General features: G+C 41.6%; 1 protein-coding gene across 9 annotated transcripts in view; it reads right to left on the bottom strand.

Moving 5' to 3' along the window:
• PHF20L1 (PHD finger protein 20 like 1) overlaps positions 1 to 16,306 on the bottom strand; it is a 55,104-nt gene extending 38,798 nt beyond the window's left edge. For 2 of the 9 annotated variants that reach the window (XM_068672686.1, XM_068672687.1), the window contains exons 1-6: positions 16,046 to 16,217; positions 14,883 to 14,988; positions 5,949 to 6,120; positions 5,716 to 5,800; positions 4,819 to 4,907; positions 2,045 to 2,107 (exon numbers count right to left, since the gene is read on the bottom strand). In XM_068672686.1, the coding sequence (XP_068528787.1) occupies positions 2,045 to 2,107; positions 4,819 to 4,907; positions 5,716 to 5,800; positions 5,949 to 6,120; positions 14,883 to 14,965 (492 nt within the window). In that variant the 5' untranslated portion in view covers positions 14,966 to 14,988; positions 16,046 to 16,217. Of the gene's footprint in view, positions 1 to 2,044; positions 2,108 to 4,818; positions 4,908 to 5,715; positions 5,801 to 5,948; positions 6,121 to 14,882; positions 14,989 to 15,480; positions 15,688 to 16,045; positions 16,221 to 16,284 lie in introns of those variants that run through there. The other 7 variants (XM_068672683.1, XM_068672684.1, XM_068672681.1 and 4 more) reach the window with 7 other exon arrangements.
• Positions 16,307 to 20,787: the final 4,481 nt, after the last annotated feature.

Raw genomic sequence — 20,787 nt, 5'->3', positions numbered from 1 at the left:
TCTAGATAGTAGCAGAATAGTTTGGAAGCACTTTAGCAATGCTTGCAAAAAACAGGCAGCTACCAAAGCCATTTGGTGACATGCCAGCCACAAAGAGCATCTCATAACTGCCAGCTGCGTACTCAATCAAAGACACACATACCTCTTTTTTGGCCAGGCAAAAAAAGCACACACATTAGCTCCAGTCCATCCAGAGCCTTGCCCATCCAGCAGGACAAAGAAACGATTGAGCTATTTGTGCTGGTGAGGAGTTAGAAGACCTGAGAGTGGAAGTCTTACACTGTACTCTGGCCAAGGGATGAAGAGGATCAGTAAAATGGTTGGAGCTTGGATCTTACGATGAAAGTGCATGAAAATAGCTTCTAAACTCCTTTCATTTCCAGTCAAGCTAAAGCACCCTGAAATCAGAAACTTTCCAAAGATTTCAAGCTTTGAGGACCACACTGGCTAAGTAACCTGTTTTAATGGTAGCTGTTCTAGTGCAACACGAAGGGCTTTTGTTTTTTTATTTCATTATTCGTTTACTTTCCTTAAGACACAGAGCTTACAAAGGATGGCAGGACACAACTATGAAACAAACAAAGCTTAAACATTCAGAAGCCACAGCAGACATTAGTTGTGGTGATACATATTTTTACAGGTTAGTATTTAAAGATGAAACTCAGTGGAGAGAACCTTGAAAGGGAGAGTGGAAAAGGTGATCACAAGAGGTCCCCTCCAACCTCAATTTTGTGATTTAGAACTGGCTGAAGCTAAGTGAGTTCATTTTTTATTTTGGCTCTGCAGTACACATAAGCACTGAAGCGACACAGGCAATTCCTGTGTTTTGTTTTTTTAACCTTGAACTCCATCTGAGCTGCACCTGTTAGGACTACCTAAACATCTGAGATGCTAAAGGTGACCATTTCTTTTGAATAGCACAGTAATTACAAACATCTTCTTGAAGCAGTATCTTTTTCAGACTTTTTAAGAGAAAACAAACAGTGAGAGCCTAAAGCAGAGTGCATTCTGAAATCTGTCTCAAGGCTGTCATAAAGCAACTACTGTCAATCACAAGAGGAGAACAAGACGTACCATAGATATCACACACTAGTCACCAAATTTTAATAGCAGGACTTGCTCTTGGAGCCTTCAGTTATACACAAAGCCAAAGATCCAAACAAGAATATATATTATAAATGAATAAATAAGCTCCTCCCCAAAAAAGTTTTTTCTACTTGTCTATGGCGTCCTGATTTTGTCATTTTACAGGCTATGGTTTGGAACTGCACCATCCAGCCTGATTTCCCATTTCCCATGGTATCTCACTCAAGTAAATGTTTTTCACTTACATATATTTTTGAAAAACTTATATTTCCTTTTTTTATTCTAAGATTCATCTTTCAAGCAAGCTGAGACAACTGCAGGAGAGAAGTAACGGGACACTGTAGTTAGAAGAAAAACCAGTACTTTATCACTAATGAGAAAAACTGTCATTATACTAATTGGATTCACTGAATCAAAGCACAGGAAATTGCACAATCAAGAAATATGTTAGTAGAAGTTACCCAACAGCCTTGCATATTAATTGGCTAGAACGCTTGCATTTTAAAGTATTCCCTTGCATAATCTTAAACCTGCAAAAGCGGGAATTCAAAAACAGAATCACTTCTAAAATCCAACCTTTGTGCCAGTAACAATTCACATACATCACTCTCTCTTCGCCCACCTACAGCCTAGGTGTAGCCTTCTCTGTAGTCCTACAAATTCAGCTGTTTTCCCTCGCCTGACACGCCACAATTCCCAGCTGCCACACACTCATACATACACATACATAAAACACCATCAACCTATTGACTGGCTGATTCCAAAGCAAGACTGGATTCCTTACCCTCACCTTTCAGATTCTAAAGGGTCTGCCCCACCTAGATCTTGGCTCACATTGTCTCCTGTCATATCTTCTTTTTTCCTCTGTCCCAATTGCAAATCCATGCTTTTTCCTCAGCTTCCTCTTCCTGTGTGCCAAGTCCCCTCCCTCTCCTTCAAACCCCTCCTCAAAACTCACTTCTTTTGGTTCGATTTCCGTCACTAATCTCAGCTCCGGCGCTATCTGCTCCCTCTCGCGCGCCTAATTACATCAAAGATAAAACAAAAAACATGAAACAGAAAAAGTAAGTTATCTGAATACTTTATATGTGCTCTAACAAGGGCAGTCTTAATATTCCCATCTTTTTTTTTTTCTTTTATTTTCCTCTTTATGTTTCTTTATCCACAATTCTGTGTGATTTCAATAGATTTGAGCTTCTCTGCAGAACCCAACCTACAGTCTCATAGCATGGAGCTACACAAATACTTCCCACTCTTCTTTGAAAACACTGTCTTTCCAGCCTCACAGCTAAGTCTTATGAAACACAAACATGTACTATCGCTTAAAAATGGCGTATGAGCATTAGTGTTTACAGACTCTTACTTTAAGACATGCTAAGCTCAAATAAAACTAGGTTTCTTGCTTTTGAAAATAGTATACCACTACTGGCACCAACACACTTAAAATAACTGAAAGAATAAGTGTGCTGGATTAAGCATTTGCTTCTGAAGAGGATAACCACTGTTCCTGTTCTGGTTCTGTTCAGTCACACACTTTTAGTTAGACAAAGAACTAAAATATTTAAGAGTAATATTCACATAAAAATGGATCTTTAATATCTTCTTATAAGTACATTCTACCATGAATATTCACTTGCAAAGAATTTGATAGTCCTTATCTCTTTTCCTCCATCTAATCCAAATTCTGTGTGCTTAGCATACACATTCCAAATGGATCTTATATTTTTTAGACTTGCTAATGTTCTAGATCTTAAAGTAGTATCTCAAGCATCTGCTTGCCTCCTGAAATGAAACTTCTCTTTGGAAAAAGACAAAAAACATAGGTTTACATTAAGCATGAAGTGTTGAGTCTGCCAACTCCATTATGTTCCAAATCAAAATCTATTCCTGATTTTTTCTTTTAAACCTAAATCACTTCCAATAAATGTCATCTAAAAATATGTAATGCATAAAATCAAAAGTATTCATTAAAAGTTCTAAGCCTAGACAAAACTTGGTTTCAGATTATTAAATTTAAAGAACTTAGATCACATTTATCTTCTTATATACCACAAAATTATCGCAAAAGAAACATTTTTGTCATAGCACAATGATGAAATAGATGTTGTGGAAAGTTACTTTTGCCTTCAAAAGCTACAGCTTCATGCCTACCTTGAATTTTGCAAAATAAAATACTAGAACTACAATCAACTAGCAGTACAGAAAGCTTGCTTGTGTTGTTCTTACTTCAAGATAGCTTTTAAAATTCTTAATCTTTCTTAAGAAGCATGAGTTTAGCTCACTTATTCTTTCTGAAGACTTCACTGAAGCCACCTACTACTGAGATGCATGAGACTGACACCTTAAGTTTCAACCATTACGCAAAATTAGAGATAACAAATGAGCTGGACCAACACTACGCATGTCTGGACACCAAAGCGGTTGCTAATCAGCATCTGTAAGGAACTGATTTTAAGTTTTTTTTAAACTGAAAATGTCTAGTGGTAGTAACCTGTGACTAGACATGGCTCCTAGGATAAAGTGCAGGATCGAGTAAGAGACTTTATCACTGTCGAAGGACTGTTTTAGTTCAGTCAAAACCACATTATCCACGTTTGCCTTTTTATGAAGGAAAATGAAATACTCTAGCTTCCTAACTTAGTATCATATTGATTATTATTATTATTATTAATATTTACATAGAGCTACAGTAGTTATTGCAACACTACAGCAAGAAACCAGTGGTAGCGTGCCCATGGATTTCAGTTTAATCTCTTTAAGGAAAAGTACTTTAAATGGTACAAGTGTTGCCATCACAGTGTTACAATATTCTGTGTAGAGATGATCAACTCAAGTATACATCCACCTGCAACACCTAGGCCAGAAATACAGAAACGTTTTCAGGCCAATTATATTATCTATCTGCCTTTATCACGTGAGCAAAATACAGATAGTTACAAGAGTAATTATGAAATATTGAATTGTATTCCTCAAGTTAAAAGTCTGAAGAAAATTGGGAGTAAATAAGAACAATCTTTCTATATTTTTTTTAAATCTCAAATCGTTTCAGTGGAGTAATTTATCATTAAGGATGAGAACACAAGATAAACCCAATATCATTTCCACTGAAAGCATGCATCAGTTTTTGATGCTGTTTTTTGAGTTAAGATATGCCTAGTTACTCAATCATATCCTCTGCTTCACAGCCTTCCTCTGCTTCTGCTCAGCATCTCTACTTCAACAGTGACAGGGCACTGCTCAGAGATAAAGAAATATTTATCTGTTTGAACCCCTAAACATTTTTATACAGGGGGAAAAAAAGTACTAAAAAGTCATGTTAATAAGAACATGTGGGCAAAAGTCTACCACTGTAGCAAACAACAGGGTAAAAAATAATTAAAAAATAAATCACCAGCACAAACCACTGACAAGTAAAAGCTTTTTTTTTCCTGAAAGGCCACAAGACAAAGGAGAATGTCTCTGGATGTCCCTGCTTTTGTGAACCATGCAAGACAAAACTCTGGGAACAGATTAGTCAACAACAGAGTGTACAGCAGCTAGACGTATCAGATAAAGGCATGACTATGTGAGCAGCACATTCTGATATATCATCCATAAAATGGTGAAGCAAGACAGCAAAGGCCCTAGAATAAATATTAATTTAAAACTTGTTGTGCTAGACAACGTTCTTACGATCTCAAGATGTAAAAAAATCACTATGAAACCTAACAAAAAGACGCCTAATATTCTTACCTGCCCTTTTGCATCCTCTGGCATAGATTTGATATGCATCCTCTTAAGACATCGAATAACACCATCATAGAACTGTACTGTGAACGTTCCTAGAAGAGGATTGATGGAATCACTATGAGTAGTTGAGAAACAGACAACTCATTACTATAAAAGCTTTATCAAAATACTTTGCAGACTATATGAAAAAGGTAACTAAATGTTATCTACAGGCTTAATCAAGAGTTTTAAGAAAAATAAGACCCAAGCCCAATGAAAACCTGCTTTTACATTGCCACTCTTTGTCCACTTAGACGCTTTCAACCACATTTATGCTAACACAACACTTTTGCTTATAATTCATTGAAAGAATCAGGTAATATTTAAGCTGCCACACTGAGGTAAAAAAATCAATTCACAATCAAATCCTCATCTGACTTTTACTTATGTTCACTAGAGATATTACCCTATTAAGAAGTACTGCATATAAATTAATTTGTTCTACTTCCCAATTCCCATTATTTTTACCTCATCAATTGAACTTTAAAAAGACCATTTCCTGAAACAATTAAGAAAATTTAAATCTGTCGAGAGTAGCCCAAATCAGCACCAAGTACACTATAACAATAGCACTATGCAAAAGATGTTTTGCCCAGCACTGAACAAGCATTGAGCATTTTATCTTCCAGGATAAATTTCAATATTCTAATCTCAGATGGATAAAAGATGAACATATTACCTTTGACAGAATAGAAACATTTTCACCAGAATATTGAGGCAGTGAGGAAAACTTTACATGCATAGCTTTTTATTGTTGATTTTGTGTTTGGCTTTTTTGTTCATTTTGTTTTTAAGTTGACCACAGCAATGGTATAGCACATGTAAACAGTCCTTACCAGTGGACCAGAAATGAATACATACCCTCTTTATTAATTGCTTCAATCTTTGCTGGGTAATATCGACAGTCTGTCCAACGAGCTAGGACTTCTTCTCCAGGTTTAAAATCCTATTTTAAACAAACGGTATTAATATTTTGAACCTTTAGATTTTTTTCCAAAGAAGACAAACATTTCATGCTAGACAGATTTAATGCAGGAAATCAAGTAGGACAGCTTACCAAAATGAGTCAAAAACAAAATACACGTGCCACTTACAACAAATTCTTCATCATCTTTCAGCCCTTCTTTCCTTAATGCCGGTCGCTCCAAGGGTCGCAACCTGTTGCTGTCCCAGTAAATCCACTCATCGTAGCGATGACTCCAACGTTCAAAATGGACTAACATCTTCCCCTCCTCATAATCTATCTTCTCTATACGAGATGGATACCTTGAACAACAAGCGCACAATGGTAAATTCAGAATTTTTTTACAGGTTTGTTTTTTTTGTTGTTGTTGTTTTTTTTCTCCCCTGTTTATTTTTCTTTATGCATACATCAGTGCTTAATATAAATTCTTGAATGGTCATTTAACACCTTGCACTGGGAAATCCCCAAGCCTGAAAAAGATCACGATACTAAGCTACATGCCATCCTACTATCAGTTTAAGAGCAATCTATACACATTAGTGATATCATCAGCTTTATCACAGATGTAAACCTGAACCACCCACACTGACTGAAGCGGGCATTAGCAGTTTGTGTTTTAACAATTCTAAAACCTGTGTTTATTTGAAGTGAATGCCTGTAGCAGTTTTTGTTAACTTGGGGATAGGTAGAACATAAAATTGTTTTTGAAGAGTACGTGCATTGCTTTTAACATATGAAGTGCTTCATTAAACTATCTGATTGATTTCAGACAAATCTGAGCAACTGATCAAACCCAGAGGTCAACAGAATACTTCTACCTAATGTAAGCTACTTATTAATTTGTAGATCAGCTTCAGTGATTGCTGCCATTAAATTTGATTCATATCAACTATGTTTTAGTAGTCATCTCTCTGCAACTGTGCATGCATTAGAATAAGTATGTCAGTTGAGGTATGGATCTTACTCTCAGCAAAGATGGTATGTGCTCCGCAGAACTTACCAGGGCTGAGCTGCAAGTCTGAGGCATCTAATTTGGGGCATGGCAAAGATGCAACCTGAATTCTAATTTGGGAACCATAAAATTTGAGATTACATTTTAAGGAAAAAATGGTGAATTTCTCTAACTTCATCAACTACTATTCTGTCCATTTCTGTTTCACTGAAGTGATTTATTTAATAAAGCTGTAGTAGGGCAGCAAGTCACAAACTTATTACATTTTCCCCACCAAAAATCATTAGATTCCCTTACTTCCATTGTGAAACGCAGAGAAAACTGGAATGAGGCAGAATTCAGATCCTCCTACCCTTAACAAGAATATTGAAAGAGATTCAAAAGTGCAAAGAATCTGATGAAAAAAATGAATTTGTTTATCAAATTTTCTCCAGAGTTTATATTCTGGGTACCACAACAAAACAAGAAACAATTTCTTGTGTTCAAACAGCAAATATAATAGTAAAATAGAGGAAGTTACAGATGGCATAAAGGTAATAAAAAATGCATTGAAAAGAAAGGCCACGGCAAAAGGACAGCTGCCTTCCACTTTCATTAAGATGCAACCTGTTTTTCCAAACAAAATGCTGCTGTTGAGCAATAATAAAAGGGCAGAGCTTGAGCAACCAATTTCCAGTGCTACTGCACATTCCATTAGCCAGAAACGCATCTGACAGATACAGGAACCCTGACAACATTTTCCATTTCAAATATTTCTCTCCTAAACACTAAGGATGCTGATAAAGGAATGTTTAACACCATGTTCCAATTAAATATGGACATTTTCAGAAAGTCCAGACTTCTCTTCTTTCCTGGTAACTACAATGGAAAGGGCAGTTAAAGGGTGTCAAACTCAATTTGCTCCTTCAGCTTACTCATTTCTCCAGCCCTACTTTCTCAGCTGCACCAATACATACAACTTCCCAACATCTAAACTTCTCAAAAGTGCAGAAAAAAAAAAACTCTGATTTTCTAGGTTATCACTGCAACTACTTCAGCTACATCTTCCTCTCAGATCAGAATGTATGGACTGTCAAACATCTTGTTGCATCTGTCTCATCCACACATTTCAGAAATGCAAAATATTTTCAGAGCCATCTCTCCAAGCTCCTAACATAGTTTTGCTAAAAAAACAACACCAAGATCTTAGCTTTAAACTTCAGACTCATTTCCCACCCCACTAACAAAAATCTTTTCACTGATAAGAAAAGAATTCTATTGGATATCTTTCAGAGGAGCAACGTGATCAGCCTCCTTTCACCTATAAAGTAGGTTGACAACAGTCAAAAAAGAGCAGTGAAACTGGAAACATATTTTATCAAAGCAGAAAGCAAAGCCCATAGGTCAAAATAGGATGCCATTAGGGTTTAAGAACTTCATTATGGTAAACTAGCATTCTGGTTTAACTTTTCTCTTCTTGAAGCCATGTTCAAAGCCAGCCACAAGACAGTTTCTCTGAGCCCTGACTGATGACACTTCCATCTCCCAAAGACCTCCAAGGAAGAGACCCAACAACCTCTCTGGGCAGCTTGTGCCAGTGCTCTGTCACCTGCAGAGCACAGAAGTACTCCCTGAGGTTCATGTCGAAGCTGCTGTGTCTCACTTCGTGCCCACTGCCTCCTGTCCTGGCACTGGGCACCACTGGAAAGAGCCTGGCTCTGTAATTTCTAAGGCAATTTATAGTTACCACAAGAAATGCATGAGTGACAACGTTACCTGAGACAGTTCAACATAGAAGTAAAAGATGATATAGGAAGTATTTAATAGACTGAAGGAAGGAAAAACCCTTGAAAAGAGGACAGGGAGATCCCTTTGTAGGGAAAAGAGCTGAAGCACACAAGCCCTGAAGCTGCAGCAGTGACACAGCAGACACAACACTGGCGCTCTCACTCTACAGTCCAAAATCTCATGTTTACCAAATGCCAGCAAGAAGGGGATGCAGAACTATGGTTATGAAATTCAGCGACCATCAGCCAAAAGTCCGAATTCTCCTCTTTCTAGGCACGTGCACAGTAATAATTCCGTTATGGCACCGTGCTACAGCAGTTCTATTGCTGTATTTTTTGTATGGCCACTAAGTTTAAATGGTCATCAGCAGTAAAACTCACTCCAAACACTGTGAGCAGACTGTGAGTAGACAAAAACTGTGAGGATAAACAAGCATAATATTGTATACTGTCCTGGAAAGAGAAAACTGGTTATGAGGGAGGAAGCAAAACCCAGAATATAGTTTAGAGACAAATATATAAGACTGAAGATAGTTTTAAGGAAAAATCAGCAAGCCAAGCATCAAAAGACTATTTTTATTTTACCTCCCTGTCTCTCCAATATATTAAAGGACAGCAAAGCTATCATCAGTTAATAAACAAAAGAATGCAAAATATAAAGCCTCATTAGAGATCACTCAGCAGAGAAAATCCAGGACCAGGTCTGTTCATCTTTAAGAAATATAATTTTTCCTAACAAAGACTTCTAAAAAACAGCTTTGCACTTAAGTCCACAATATTGGTTTTACATACCTAAAACTTCTAATAATCATACTACCATATGGTGACTTTATTCCAATAATTTATGCTTCTTCAATGTATGCTAGGATCATAGGATCATAGAATGGTTTGGGTTGGAAGGGACCTTAAAGATCATTCTGTTCCAACCCCCTGCCATGGGCAGGGACACCTCCCACCAGCCCAGGTTGCCCAAAGCCCCATCCAGCCCAGCCCTGAACACCTCCAGGGATGGGGCATCCACAGCTTCTCTGGGCAACCTGTTCCAATGCCTCACCACCCTCACAGTGAAGAATTTCCTTCTCATATCTAATCTAAATCTCCACTCTTTTTAGTTTAAAGCCATTCCCCCTTGTCACTATACCCCCTGACAATGAGTCCCTCTCCAGCTTTCCTGTAGGCCCCCTTTAGGCACTGGAAGGTTTTTATAAGGTCTCCCCGGAGCCTTCTTCAGGCTGAAGAACCCCAACTCCCTCAGCCTGTCTTCGCAGGCGAGGTGCTCCAACGCTCTGAGCATCCTTATGCTCCGGACTCATTCTAGTATGTCCGTGTTCTTCTGGTGCTGGGGACCCCACAGCTGAATGCAGGGCTCCAGGTGGGGTCTCGCGAGAGCAGAGTACAGGAGGAGAATCTCCCCCTCACCCTGCTGGCCACAATTAGTGGTTTCAAGCTGAATAAATCCAAAACCTGCATTCAACTCCAGCCCTCAGAGATGGAAGATTTAGCAAATCTCTGAACTACTCAAGCTATGTACGATTGGTCATTAGGCAAACCAAAAATAACTTCGGATGGATTTAGCAACAAGACACTATCCTTGATATTCACTAAATTTAGCCACACAATGTGCCACATGTGTAGAAACAGGAATATTTCACAATGCTGATCCCATAGTGGAAAAAACAAGACCATACAAATTACAGAATTTACTATTGCACGTTGTATGTTGCACAGAAAGAGTCTTCTGGCATTACAGTTTTTGTACTTTTACTGAAAAAATAAACCCCCAAATATGAGTGTTTCAAAGGCAAGTATGTGTTTCCTGCCCATAAGAGACAAAATGGCAGCAACATTTTCAATACCAGGTTTTTAAAGCACGTACTCCACACCGAGGGATCAGAATGAATTTGGTATACAGGGCAGATCTGCCAAAATTCATCCAGAACAAACTGTAAGAGTGCAACTGACCTGCAAAATACACTCTAAAATATCGAGAAAGTGGTCTTTATTTTTACGGAAAAACCACTACCACACTCCAGCTCATTAATGAAAGTGTTGTTCCTGTGGTAAGGAATAACCTGCAAGGCTTGTTGGTTGGTTGTTTTTTTTAAATAACACGCAGGCATGCTGGAAGTAGCATTTCATAATCCCAAATAAAGTTTTATCCAATTATTTTTGTTCTCATTTTTTTAAGGACAGAGCAGGAAAACCATTACCACCTAACGACCTCTGCACAGTTTATATATTGCATGTTCTCCAGGCTCAGGTTCCAGAGATTCCACCTTGTAGGAACTCCCTAATATTTCTGTAAAGCTGTTAAACTTATATGGCTTATAAAATTTACAGTATGAAGCACAGGAGAGAAAAAAATACTGCTCCAACATTCAAATATGAAAAAGTAATGGGAAAACTCTCAGTTTTCATTTCCTGACGGTATAAAAATTCCCATTTTTTCCAGTCCACCCAACACATCAATGGCCACAAGGGCAGTGGTTTTCATTTTTCTATCATCTCCCTTTTGACTCTTCAAAAGTGACCAACAGGCAGCAAATTACCTTGAGAGGTGTCAAAACTGTACCATACTCTGTACCATAAATATGGATGTAAAAATACTGTGTAATTTGCCTAAGTTAAATTACTTTAAGTCTAGAAACAGACACATACTTCCTGCCTTCACAATAATGGTATAAAAAATGTTTCCTTCTGCCTCATCGAGGATAAAATAGCAAATGTGCTCCATTCTGACCTCTCCACAAATAGTCTTCCTGCATCTGAAAAGTCTGCAAAGCCTATTTCTACCTCCCCAGCTTCTAGCCTACATTATGGCAATACAAAGCAGAGCCTTCAGTCCTTTCAAATACCCCAAATACCCCAGTCAACTGAAATCCAAAGCAAGGACTGAAAAATAAGATTTCTCAAAGCCTTACAGGCAAAGACCTTCGTACTGGGGGAAGTAAATGAAGGAAAGTAAAAATAAAAGAAATAATGAAACATACCAAGTCAGATTGCTGTTATTCTGATAACTGACCTATCCTGATGAGCTGTTTCCATTCCAGGTCTGCTGAAAGGGCCTATTCCACCTTCTTTACCTAACTTACGACTTAGATTTTTACACAAAATTAACGGAAATTACTGTCTCAGAAAAATAACTTTTTCAAAGCAATACCTGGCACTTACAGGACAACCAGTAAAGAGCTGAAGGAACAGAATTCACAAGAATACAAAGATAGAACTATCTTTAAATACATCAGCTTTACACATACTGAGTCCTACTCACAGGTGACAGCTTAAGAACCATTCTCACAGGTAGGAACATACAGAGCAGCAGCTTTACTGCTGTTCCTTTTGTCTTGGCCATGAGAGGTGGAGAGCACTTGTCCACGTCACTATTTATACAGGTTTGTAGGATAATTCAAGATGTAAGGAACCTCATAATTCTTCAGTCCAATCACCCACTCAAGGCAGGGTGAGCTATGGGATCCCAAAAGGTTGCCCAGAGCTTTATCCAGCCTTGAAAACCTCCAACCTTAAAGACTACACAGGCGCTTTGGGCAACCCGCTCCACTACCTGAATGCCTTAGTGAGGGAAAAATATTCTCCTTGTACCTAGGCTGAAACTTGAAGTGAGAGTTGTCTCTCGTTTTCTCACCACCCCCTACTGTGGAGAGCTTGGCTAAGTCTTCTTGATGATGTGTGTAGGTCCAGAAAGGCTGGCGGTGGGTCTCCTGAAGCGTTCTGTTCTCCACCCTGAACATGCCCATGTTCCTCACCTTATCCTCCAGGTCCCTGATTACCTTTCATCTATCTAATAATTTTCTATTGACAGCCAATTCCATCTCACTTACTACTTTCCAACAGATGCTCACGTGGATTTTGTTTAGAGCTGCATTTCAGAGCTTGCTTTGCCAAATCCAAATTTAACAAGTGGTACAAACTCATTATCTCAGGTGACCTCCTCTGAAACAGCATACCGTGTTTTTTGGTTTCTAAGGAAGCAACTGCAGTTACCTCCAAAATGAAGCAAAACACCACCAAAAACACGCTCACTGACAGGCTGCCTTTGTTGATTTTTTTCCCCATGCTTTCCCCTGCTTGGTACTTGCACATGCCAAATGACATCAGTGACCCAAACACTTCTTCATGTAAAGGTGCCTTTTTTTTTCTTAAGCAATACATAGTCCAGGTACACAAGATCATCTCCAAAATTTAAGAAATTCAAGCAGAACACTAGATTTCATGAGGTGAATTTAAGCAACTTCTGAAAATTTACCACCTGCAAAAATGTCTCAAAAAGCAAAACTCATATAGCAAAACTTTACTAATTCTGTTTCTCTACAAGCATTTCTTGATTAACGTTTAAAATTTATTATTATGGACATCAGGTCTTTACATGACAGAAGGCTTTACGAAAAATGAAAAGAATGAAACCCCTTTTATATGCTATTTTTGAGCAAGTGTTTATCTCACTTTGCTGCTTGTACAAAGAAGAAGGAGCTAAGCTACATTATTGCTCTTCATTTTCTGCTTTGTTAAAAAAAACACAATGATTTCATGTACGCCAAGCAACTTTGTTTTCTTTGGAGTATGTTCTATTTCTGCATGCAGATGAGGGGACCGCATACAGCTTATATATAGAAAGGATTTAAAAAACATCCACCACCCCCTTATGCAACAGTTAAACAGCTAAGAGTGTGTCACCCTAATAACAACGCGACAGTAAGCCTTCTCTAGCAAGCTCTTTGGTTATGTGCATGAATGTTATTCCAGTTGACAAAGAGCCCTGTTTTAATTGCTACTGTAACTGCAAAAAAATAATATTAACTTCCTGCTCCCATGGCATCACAGATGTTTACACACACGTAAAACTTGGCCTGCCTACCTACTGGTCCAGATGGCAAATCGGTTCCTAGAAAGTTCAGAATACTCTGCCTGAAAATAGCAGGCACTCAGCTGTTTGCCACAGGTCTGCCACATGGTCATACAAACCACGCACAAAAGTACTCCAGAACTGACTTGGGACCCTTCCTTGTGGAAGAGATGGACAGATCTAATATGAACTATACGCTGGGGATATTCTGCATCTACCTTTGATACAACCAAGCTGAAGCTATTTCTACATACTAACATTTGTTACCTTGTTATATTAGCCAGTTGCTTTTGTCACAGGAGGTTTTAAAAAAGGATCTAATTAAGTTATATTCTTTTTATACCACTATTCAGTTTCCTGATCTTGGCATTCAGTTAAAGAATCAGTCATTTGAACCCACCCTCCCCCCCACAGCAACAAATAAGAACAAGAACTGTTCTTTAAATCATATTTTCCTTTAGAAACTGCTTAGTAAAACAAATGCTTCTGCTGTAATTAAAGCCCTACAAATAAACTTTTACTCCAGTAGTTACATGCTCTGTATAAAGAAGTTGGGTTAAATGTGTAAATAATACACATTTCTGTCACATACTTTGGAGTTAGCAGGATCAGATATTTACATGAACATGAGAATCCTCAGTTCTCCAAAATCTTTGCATCAGAGAAGTGGGGCCAGGCTCTCACATCTCCTAGCACTAATCAGTCATTGACAGCAGCTAACAAAAAACTTCTGTATCAACTCCCAGTGTCATTAACTTTAACCAAGCCAGAGTTTTTTTTCAGACTGAAATAGAATGGCCAGCACATCATGAAACTTGCATTAAGTAAAGTTTGGCTAAGAATTTGTCTTTCAAAACAATGACTCCTTTGACAATACATGTGCCATGTAGTGGGTCCTCGTGCCCCACTATTGTGTGTCCTACATTTCCATTTTATACTCTTGGCTTTTACAAAATGCCTGGATGGTGCAGAGGCTCAGTTCTAAGCACGTTATTCCTCCGGCTGACTAATACAAATACAATCATACTTTACCTGTTCCATTAACTCTGTTTAAGGATTTTTTTCTTTTTTTTTTTTTTAGGCTATATGAAGTACAATAACTGAACATGAAAATCCGCTTGTATGCCCTCAAACTTAAAACAAAGCAAGCCTTTAGTGACAGAAGTTTGCCACATTAACACACAGGATCACGTTGTACACAACCCTGGCATTCCATGCTATGCTGGAAATGCTCTATGATTACTACGGCCACATAAGCAACTAAAAACAAACAAAATAAACAAACAAACAAACAGAGATGTTTTGTTTGATTTCTGAAGAGAGGATATTTTCCTAAAGCCCAGTAGTTCTAAACAAAATACTCAGTCATAAAGTTCATATGCGAAACAGGCAATTATTAGGTGCATCATTTAGATAGGCATTAAAATATACAGTGTAAACAAAATAATTTTCCTCTTAACAAATACTGTGCAAGGTCTTCCATACCATTTTTGTAAATAATCCAGTGCCTCCAAACGAGCACCAATCTCAAATGTGATTCCAGGACGATTTGGAGGCTTTTTACTCATCTTGATACTTTCTTTTTCACTACCTTCAGAGGGAAAAAAAATATATATTAAAGTATGTACTGTTGTTTAAAATATGTCACTGACAACAAACACATGGCAGAAGTTGGAAACAGATGTGAAATTTGCATCCTGAGTTTCCATTAACTCACTTGGTTTTCAGAAGTGCAATCAAGTATGACAGAAAGCATTTAAAAAATTCCCTTTTATTCAGATTTCTCCCCTCCCCTAAAAATAATCATCAACTTTAAGTCTAACTTAATAATAATAATAATTTTGTCCATCTCTGAAGTGGTACTGCACTGTAATTTCTTGCTGTGTTTTTTGGAGCTTATCAATTACATAGAGTCTGCAGGGAAAATGACAAAGTTTACGGGGAATGCATATGGAAAGATAAACACGGCCTAAAAGATGAGATCAAAGTCGCAAAAAAAAAAAACACCAAAAATAATTAAAAAAGGGACGGGGGAGAGAAGCTATCTTCAACCTTTTTATGCCATCTTGAGTGTTGTCCTTACCGCTACGTAAGTTTCCCTCGCAACTGCCTTTTAGTATTTCTGACAGCTCTGTCACTACTAGGAAATGTTTTTCTGCCCGACTGCTGTCGTTGTTATTGCGACTCCCCAAGCTCACTGCTTTCAAGACCAGGCTGGACAGGGCCTTGGCCAACCCGCTCTGGCGTGTGGCATCCCTGCCTGTGACAGGGGGCTGGAGTTAGAAGACCTTTAAGGCCCCTTCCACCCCACACCACCCCATTACTTATTACCACGGAGCAGCAGCCGGCGGGGAGGCAGCCTCCTGAGGGCTGCCAGCCTGCAGGGCCGGACCCCCCTGAGCTCCCCCCTCAGCAGGGGGACCCGGGGCTGGGGGGGGATCCCTGGCGCTGCAGGCACAAAGGGGGCTCGGCAGGGCGGGCAGGGGATGGAGAGAGCTGAGGGAAGGGAAGGGAAGGGAAGGGAAGGGAAGGGAAGGGAAGGGAAGGGAAGGGAAGGGAAGGGAAGGGAAGGGAAGGGAAGGGAAGGGAAGGGAAGGGCCGCCGTGAGGGGCCCGCAGGAGCCCTGCGCCCACCCCCTCCCTCCTTACCGCCTCCTCCGAGCCCCGAGGCAGCCGGCGGGGCTCCGGCGCCGTCCCCCTCAGGCCTCGCCCCCCGCCGAGGTGTCCGGAGCAGCGGCGGCAGCCGCCCTCACCCTCGCCCTCCCGCCCTCCTCTGCCTCCCTCACAGCCCCAGCCCCATCCTCCCCGCGCCCCGCCGCCGCGTCACCGCTCCGCGACGGCACCGCGAAGCTCGCCTGGGCGCCGCCATCTGCAACCCCCGCCCCTACCCCCGGCACGTGATCAAGGAGCAGCCACCGCCGCCTGACGAGGGAGGGGAGACAAAGGGAAGGAGCCGCGCGCATGCGCGAAGGTGGCGTGGGGGGGGGGGGGGGGGGTGATTGACAGCTCGCTGCTGCGCCCCCCCCCTTGAAGGGAGGCAGTGGGGGGAGGCTGGGGGTTGAGGCTGGGGGTGTGCTCTCCTAATTCACCTTTTTTTCCCCATTTTTTCCCCTTTTTCCGTTCGACTTTTTAACTTTTTTCTTCTCTCCCCGTCCCACTGGGGTGGGTGCTTGGCTGCTGATGGCACCAACCCACCACAACGCCCGCCATGAGGCTGGGGAGGCTCGAGGCAGTGGTACATGGGAGCCTGCCCGGCTGGATTTATACCCAATAAAGCTGGATTTGTACCCAGTAAAGCTGGATTTGTACCCAATAAAGCTGTTTCTTGCCAGTGCTGGTCGCAGCACTGACTTAGTCTCTTGCTTTCATGGTGTGTGTTAAACTACAGGGCTGCTGCTCAGAGCCTCTTGTCAGCCCGTGCTGTGCTGCTTATCAATTTGTTTCGCTTTGCCTGGGAGGCCGCTGATAAAAGCCCCAGCCTTGGGCACGCCTGGCATTAGGGTCCTGTGTCGGTGCTGCCCCAGTGCTCCTGGAACCATCCTGGGGAGACAAATCAGCAGTTCCACCTTCCTCCTCTGCTCTGGGCTCACAGAATGACAATGGCTGAGGCTGGCAGGCCCCCCCGGGTCCATCTGATCCAATCTCCTACACAACCAGGGCTACCTACAGCAGGTCACTTAGGCCCACATCCAGGATGGTTTTTAAGATCTCCAAGGATGCAGACTCTACAACCTCTCTGGGCAGCCTGTGCCAGAGCTCTGTCACCCACACAGCTCGGAAGTGCTGCCTGGTGTTTGCAGGGAGCCTCCTGTGTGCCAGTTTGTGCCCATTGCCTCCTGTCCTGGCACTGGGCAGCACTGGAAAGAGCCTGGTTCCATCTACTTTGCACCTTCCCTTCAGTATTTTTACACATTGATAAGTTCCCGTCCGAGCCTTCTCTTCTCATGGCTGAGCAGTCCCTGCTCTCACAGCCTCTCCCCGTAGGAGATGTGCTCAAGTCTCTTCATCCTCCTGGTGGCCCTCTGTTGGACTCCTTCTGATATGTCCATGTTTTTCTTGTACTGGGAGGCCCAGAACTGGACACAGCGCTCCACCTGCAACTTCTCCAGTGCTGAGCAGAGCAGAAGGATCACCTTTCCTGACCTGCTGGTGATACTTTACCTAATGCAGTCAAGAATACTGTAGTCTTCTTTGTGCCAAGGTCACACTGCTGATTCATTCAACTTGGTGTCCACCAGGACTCCCAGGTCCTTCTCCGCAGAGCTGCTTTCCACCCAGCCTGTCCTGGTCCCTGGGGTTGTTCCTCCCCAGGTGCAGGACTTTGTTTCTGGGCTTGTTGCAATGGCAAAATCAGCATCACCGTGTACCTGTTGGTGTAACATTCATATAATAGCTGTGTTCCCACAAGCTAACAAAAAAAAAGAAACACATACTTTCCTAGGCACATTTGAATAGATCAAATGGGAGATAGTTTGTGCAGCAGGCCTTGGGCCCATCAAGATGGGACCAGCTGTAAGAAACATCTCAATACCACAGCCAGGAAGCATGGGTCACCTGGAGCCTCAGCAGAAAACACCTGGAGAGACGTGAAGTCTACCTCTAGGATTTTGGAGCTGGAATATAGAGGGGTTTGGGCTACTTCAGAAATAGTTGGCACAAGCCCAGCTCCTCTTGGCACCGTGATTAACTGTGGTGCAGTAGATGTTTATAGGATGGGTTATACTCACTCCATGTAGTGCAACATACACTACTTGGTTGTTAAATGGGCTCAGATAGGAACCCCAGCTGCCCACAAATCCTGGAAGAAGTGGTGGTCTGTTCAGAAGGGCAAATATTCCAGAGCATTGCCTGAGGAGGTGGCTCATGCCTAAGAGGCCCCACTGTATAATAAATAATCAGAAAGTGGAAGTCCATATGCTGTGTTTGTCAGTGGATCCTGTTGTGCTATGTGAAACCATCAGAAATGGAAAGCTTCTGGGTGGAGCACAAATCATGGACTAAATGAGCTCTAATGAGCTCAATCAACTTATATGAACAACTGTAGATGGCCCATACATTAAAGGGATTATATTTCTGTATATGTCAAGGGATGAGAAAGGGGGTGGTGACGGATGGGGAGGTGTTGGATAGCGTGGGACCTGAGTATGGTACAAATAGTATGGTATGGAATAAGGGGTGGAGATTGTACTGGGTCTGGCTGGAAAGGAGCTCATTTCCTTCACAGCAAAACACAACACAGTGCTGTGTTTTGGATTTGTGGCTAAAGCAGTGCTGATAACACACCGGTGTTTTGGCTGTTGCCAAACAGTGCTTACACAGCACCAAGGCTTTTCATTTTATTTTATTTTTTTCTTATATATATGTATATTATTTTTTTTCCCCACTCTCCCCTAAGCAGGGGAGCTGACTTGAATTGGCCAAAGGGATATTGCCCCCCATATAACATCAACTTCAAAAATAAAACCTGGGGCAGAGGAAGAAGAATGTTGGGGCTTTTGTCTTCTGGAGTGGCTGCTACAGGGAGACTGGCTGGGTCTGCTGGTGGGAGGTGATGAGTGATTGCCTTTGCAGTGCTCGTTTCTTGCTGTTGATTTTCATTCTTTTTCCTTCTTTTATTAAATGTGGGTCATCTTGACCCACAAACTTTATTGCTTTTGTTCGTCCTATTATCTCCCCTGTCCTGCTGCAGGGGGAAGTGAATGAGAGGCTGCATGCGTGCTTGGCTGCTGACTGGGGTCAACCACCAGCTTTGCTCAGTGCTTGTGAAGCTGCCTCCTATTTTAAGAGTTCAGAGAAGGGCTATGAAGATGGTGAAGGGCCTGGAACACAAGTCCTGTAAGGAGCAGCTGAGGGAACTGGGGTTGTTTAGTCTGGGGAAGAGAAGGCTCAGGGGAGACCTTATTGCTCTCTGCATCCGTCTGAAAGAAAGCTGTGGGGAGCTGGGGTCAGCCTCTTCTCACAGGTAACTAGTGATAGGACTAGAGGGAATGGCCTCAAGTTGTGCCAGGGGAGGTTCAGGTTGGAAATGAGGAGACATTTCTGCTCAGAAAGAGCAGTCAGGCACTGGGACGGGTTGCCCAGGGAGGTGGTGGAGTCTCCGTCCCTGGGGGTGTTCAAGAAAAGGTTGGACGTGGTGCTTGGGGACGTGTTTTAGTGGGTGACATTGGTGGTAGGGGGATGCTTGGACCAGGTGGTCTTGGAGGGCTTTTCCAACCTTAATAATTCTATGATGCTATGGTTCTATGCTGTGCCTCTGGACATCCAGACCCTGGGGGCAACCTGGGCCTGCCCTAACACCCCAGAGGGTCCCCCTGTGGCTCCCAGCCATTGCTGTGCCCTGACAATGCCTGCAAACAGTCAGAGAGATGTCCTGCGGCGACCAGCAGTGTCCCTTTGGTGGGGTCTTCCTGTAATAAGGTGAGGACGATGGAAAGGGGACCCAACTCTCCATCCTATCTGAGCCAGCGTGTCACCCAGAGGAGGCTCCTCAGCTTGTAAAGCCAACAAAATCCACTAGTGTGTTCCTCCATAAAGCCAATGCAGAGTACGGCCAAGACCTTTTTTATTTTAGCACAAAAAAAGTCTCAGATATTTAGTCTTGTCTGTTAGGAAAATGGAGCTGACGTGTCTGTGTTGTCTGCTTTCCCTTTCTCCTTTTACTTCTGAAACTTCTACCTTACTTCAAGCTCGGCAGAGGGACAGAGAACTCATTTTATCATACTACCCCAACTTGTTTTGTTGAAATGGGCAGGGAAGAACAACTGTATTGACCTCTCTGTGACAGAGAGGCTTGGTGCCTACACTCCTTCAGACACCAGAACATCACAAGGCAGAGGGAAGCACAATGGTGGATTTCATTATTTCTGCTCCTGACAAAATTTGGTGTTCGATCTTTTTCACAAGGCACATCGCTAGCATGGTGAATATTATACAGGAACTGGAAGCCAAACTGGATAGGAAATTTTATCTTGCCAGTCAGTGACTCACAGACTTGGAGGGGGAAGAGAGGATTTCATAATCAGCTGAGCATGAGCTCATGGTGTGCTGTTGATGCTAAAAAGACTAATGCAGCCTTTGCAAAGCACATGCACATGGAAATACTGTGTAGGAGTAGAGAGGTGACTTTATCTATGTACTTGTCACCAATATATTGTTATTAAAATAACCTACTGCTTTGAAAAGCCATCCTAAAACTGGAAGGGTACAGAAAAGATGTGGAAGAATGAGCAAACATCTGGAAAAAAAAAAATGTTACAGTGAGAGACCCAGACATCGGGTTATTTATTTTACCATCTATTTTACATGTGGGCAATTGATCAGTCCATAAAAGAATTGCCTTAAATATCAGATATTGCAAACACAAGGTGATAGACAATGGAATAAAACTTCAT

This window comes from Anas acuta, chromosome 2 (genome assembly GCF_963932015.1).
Source record: "Anas acuta chromosome 2, bAnaAcu1.1, whole genome shotgun sequence".
NCBI lineage: Eukaryota > Metazoa > Chordata > Aves > Anseriformes > Anatidae > Anas > Anas acuta.
Note: the sequence above shows the minus strand (reverse complement) of the source record. Positions and strands in the feature narration are given on the sequence as shown.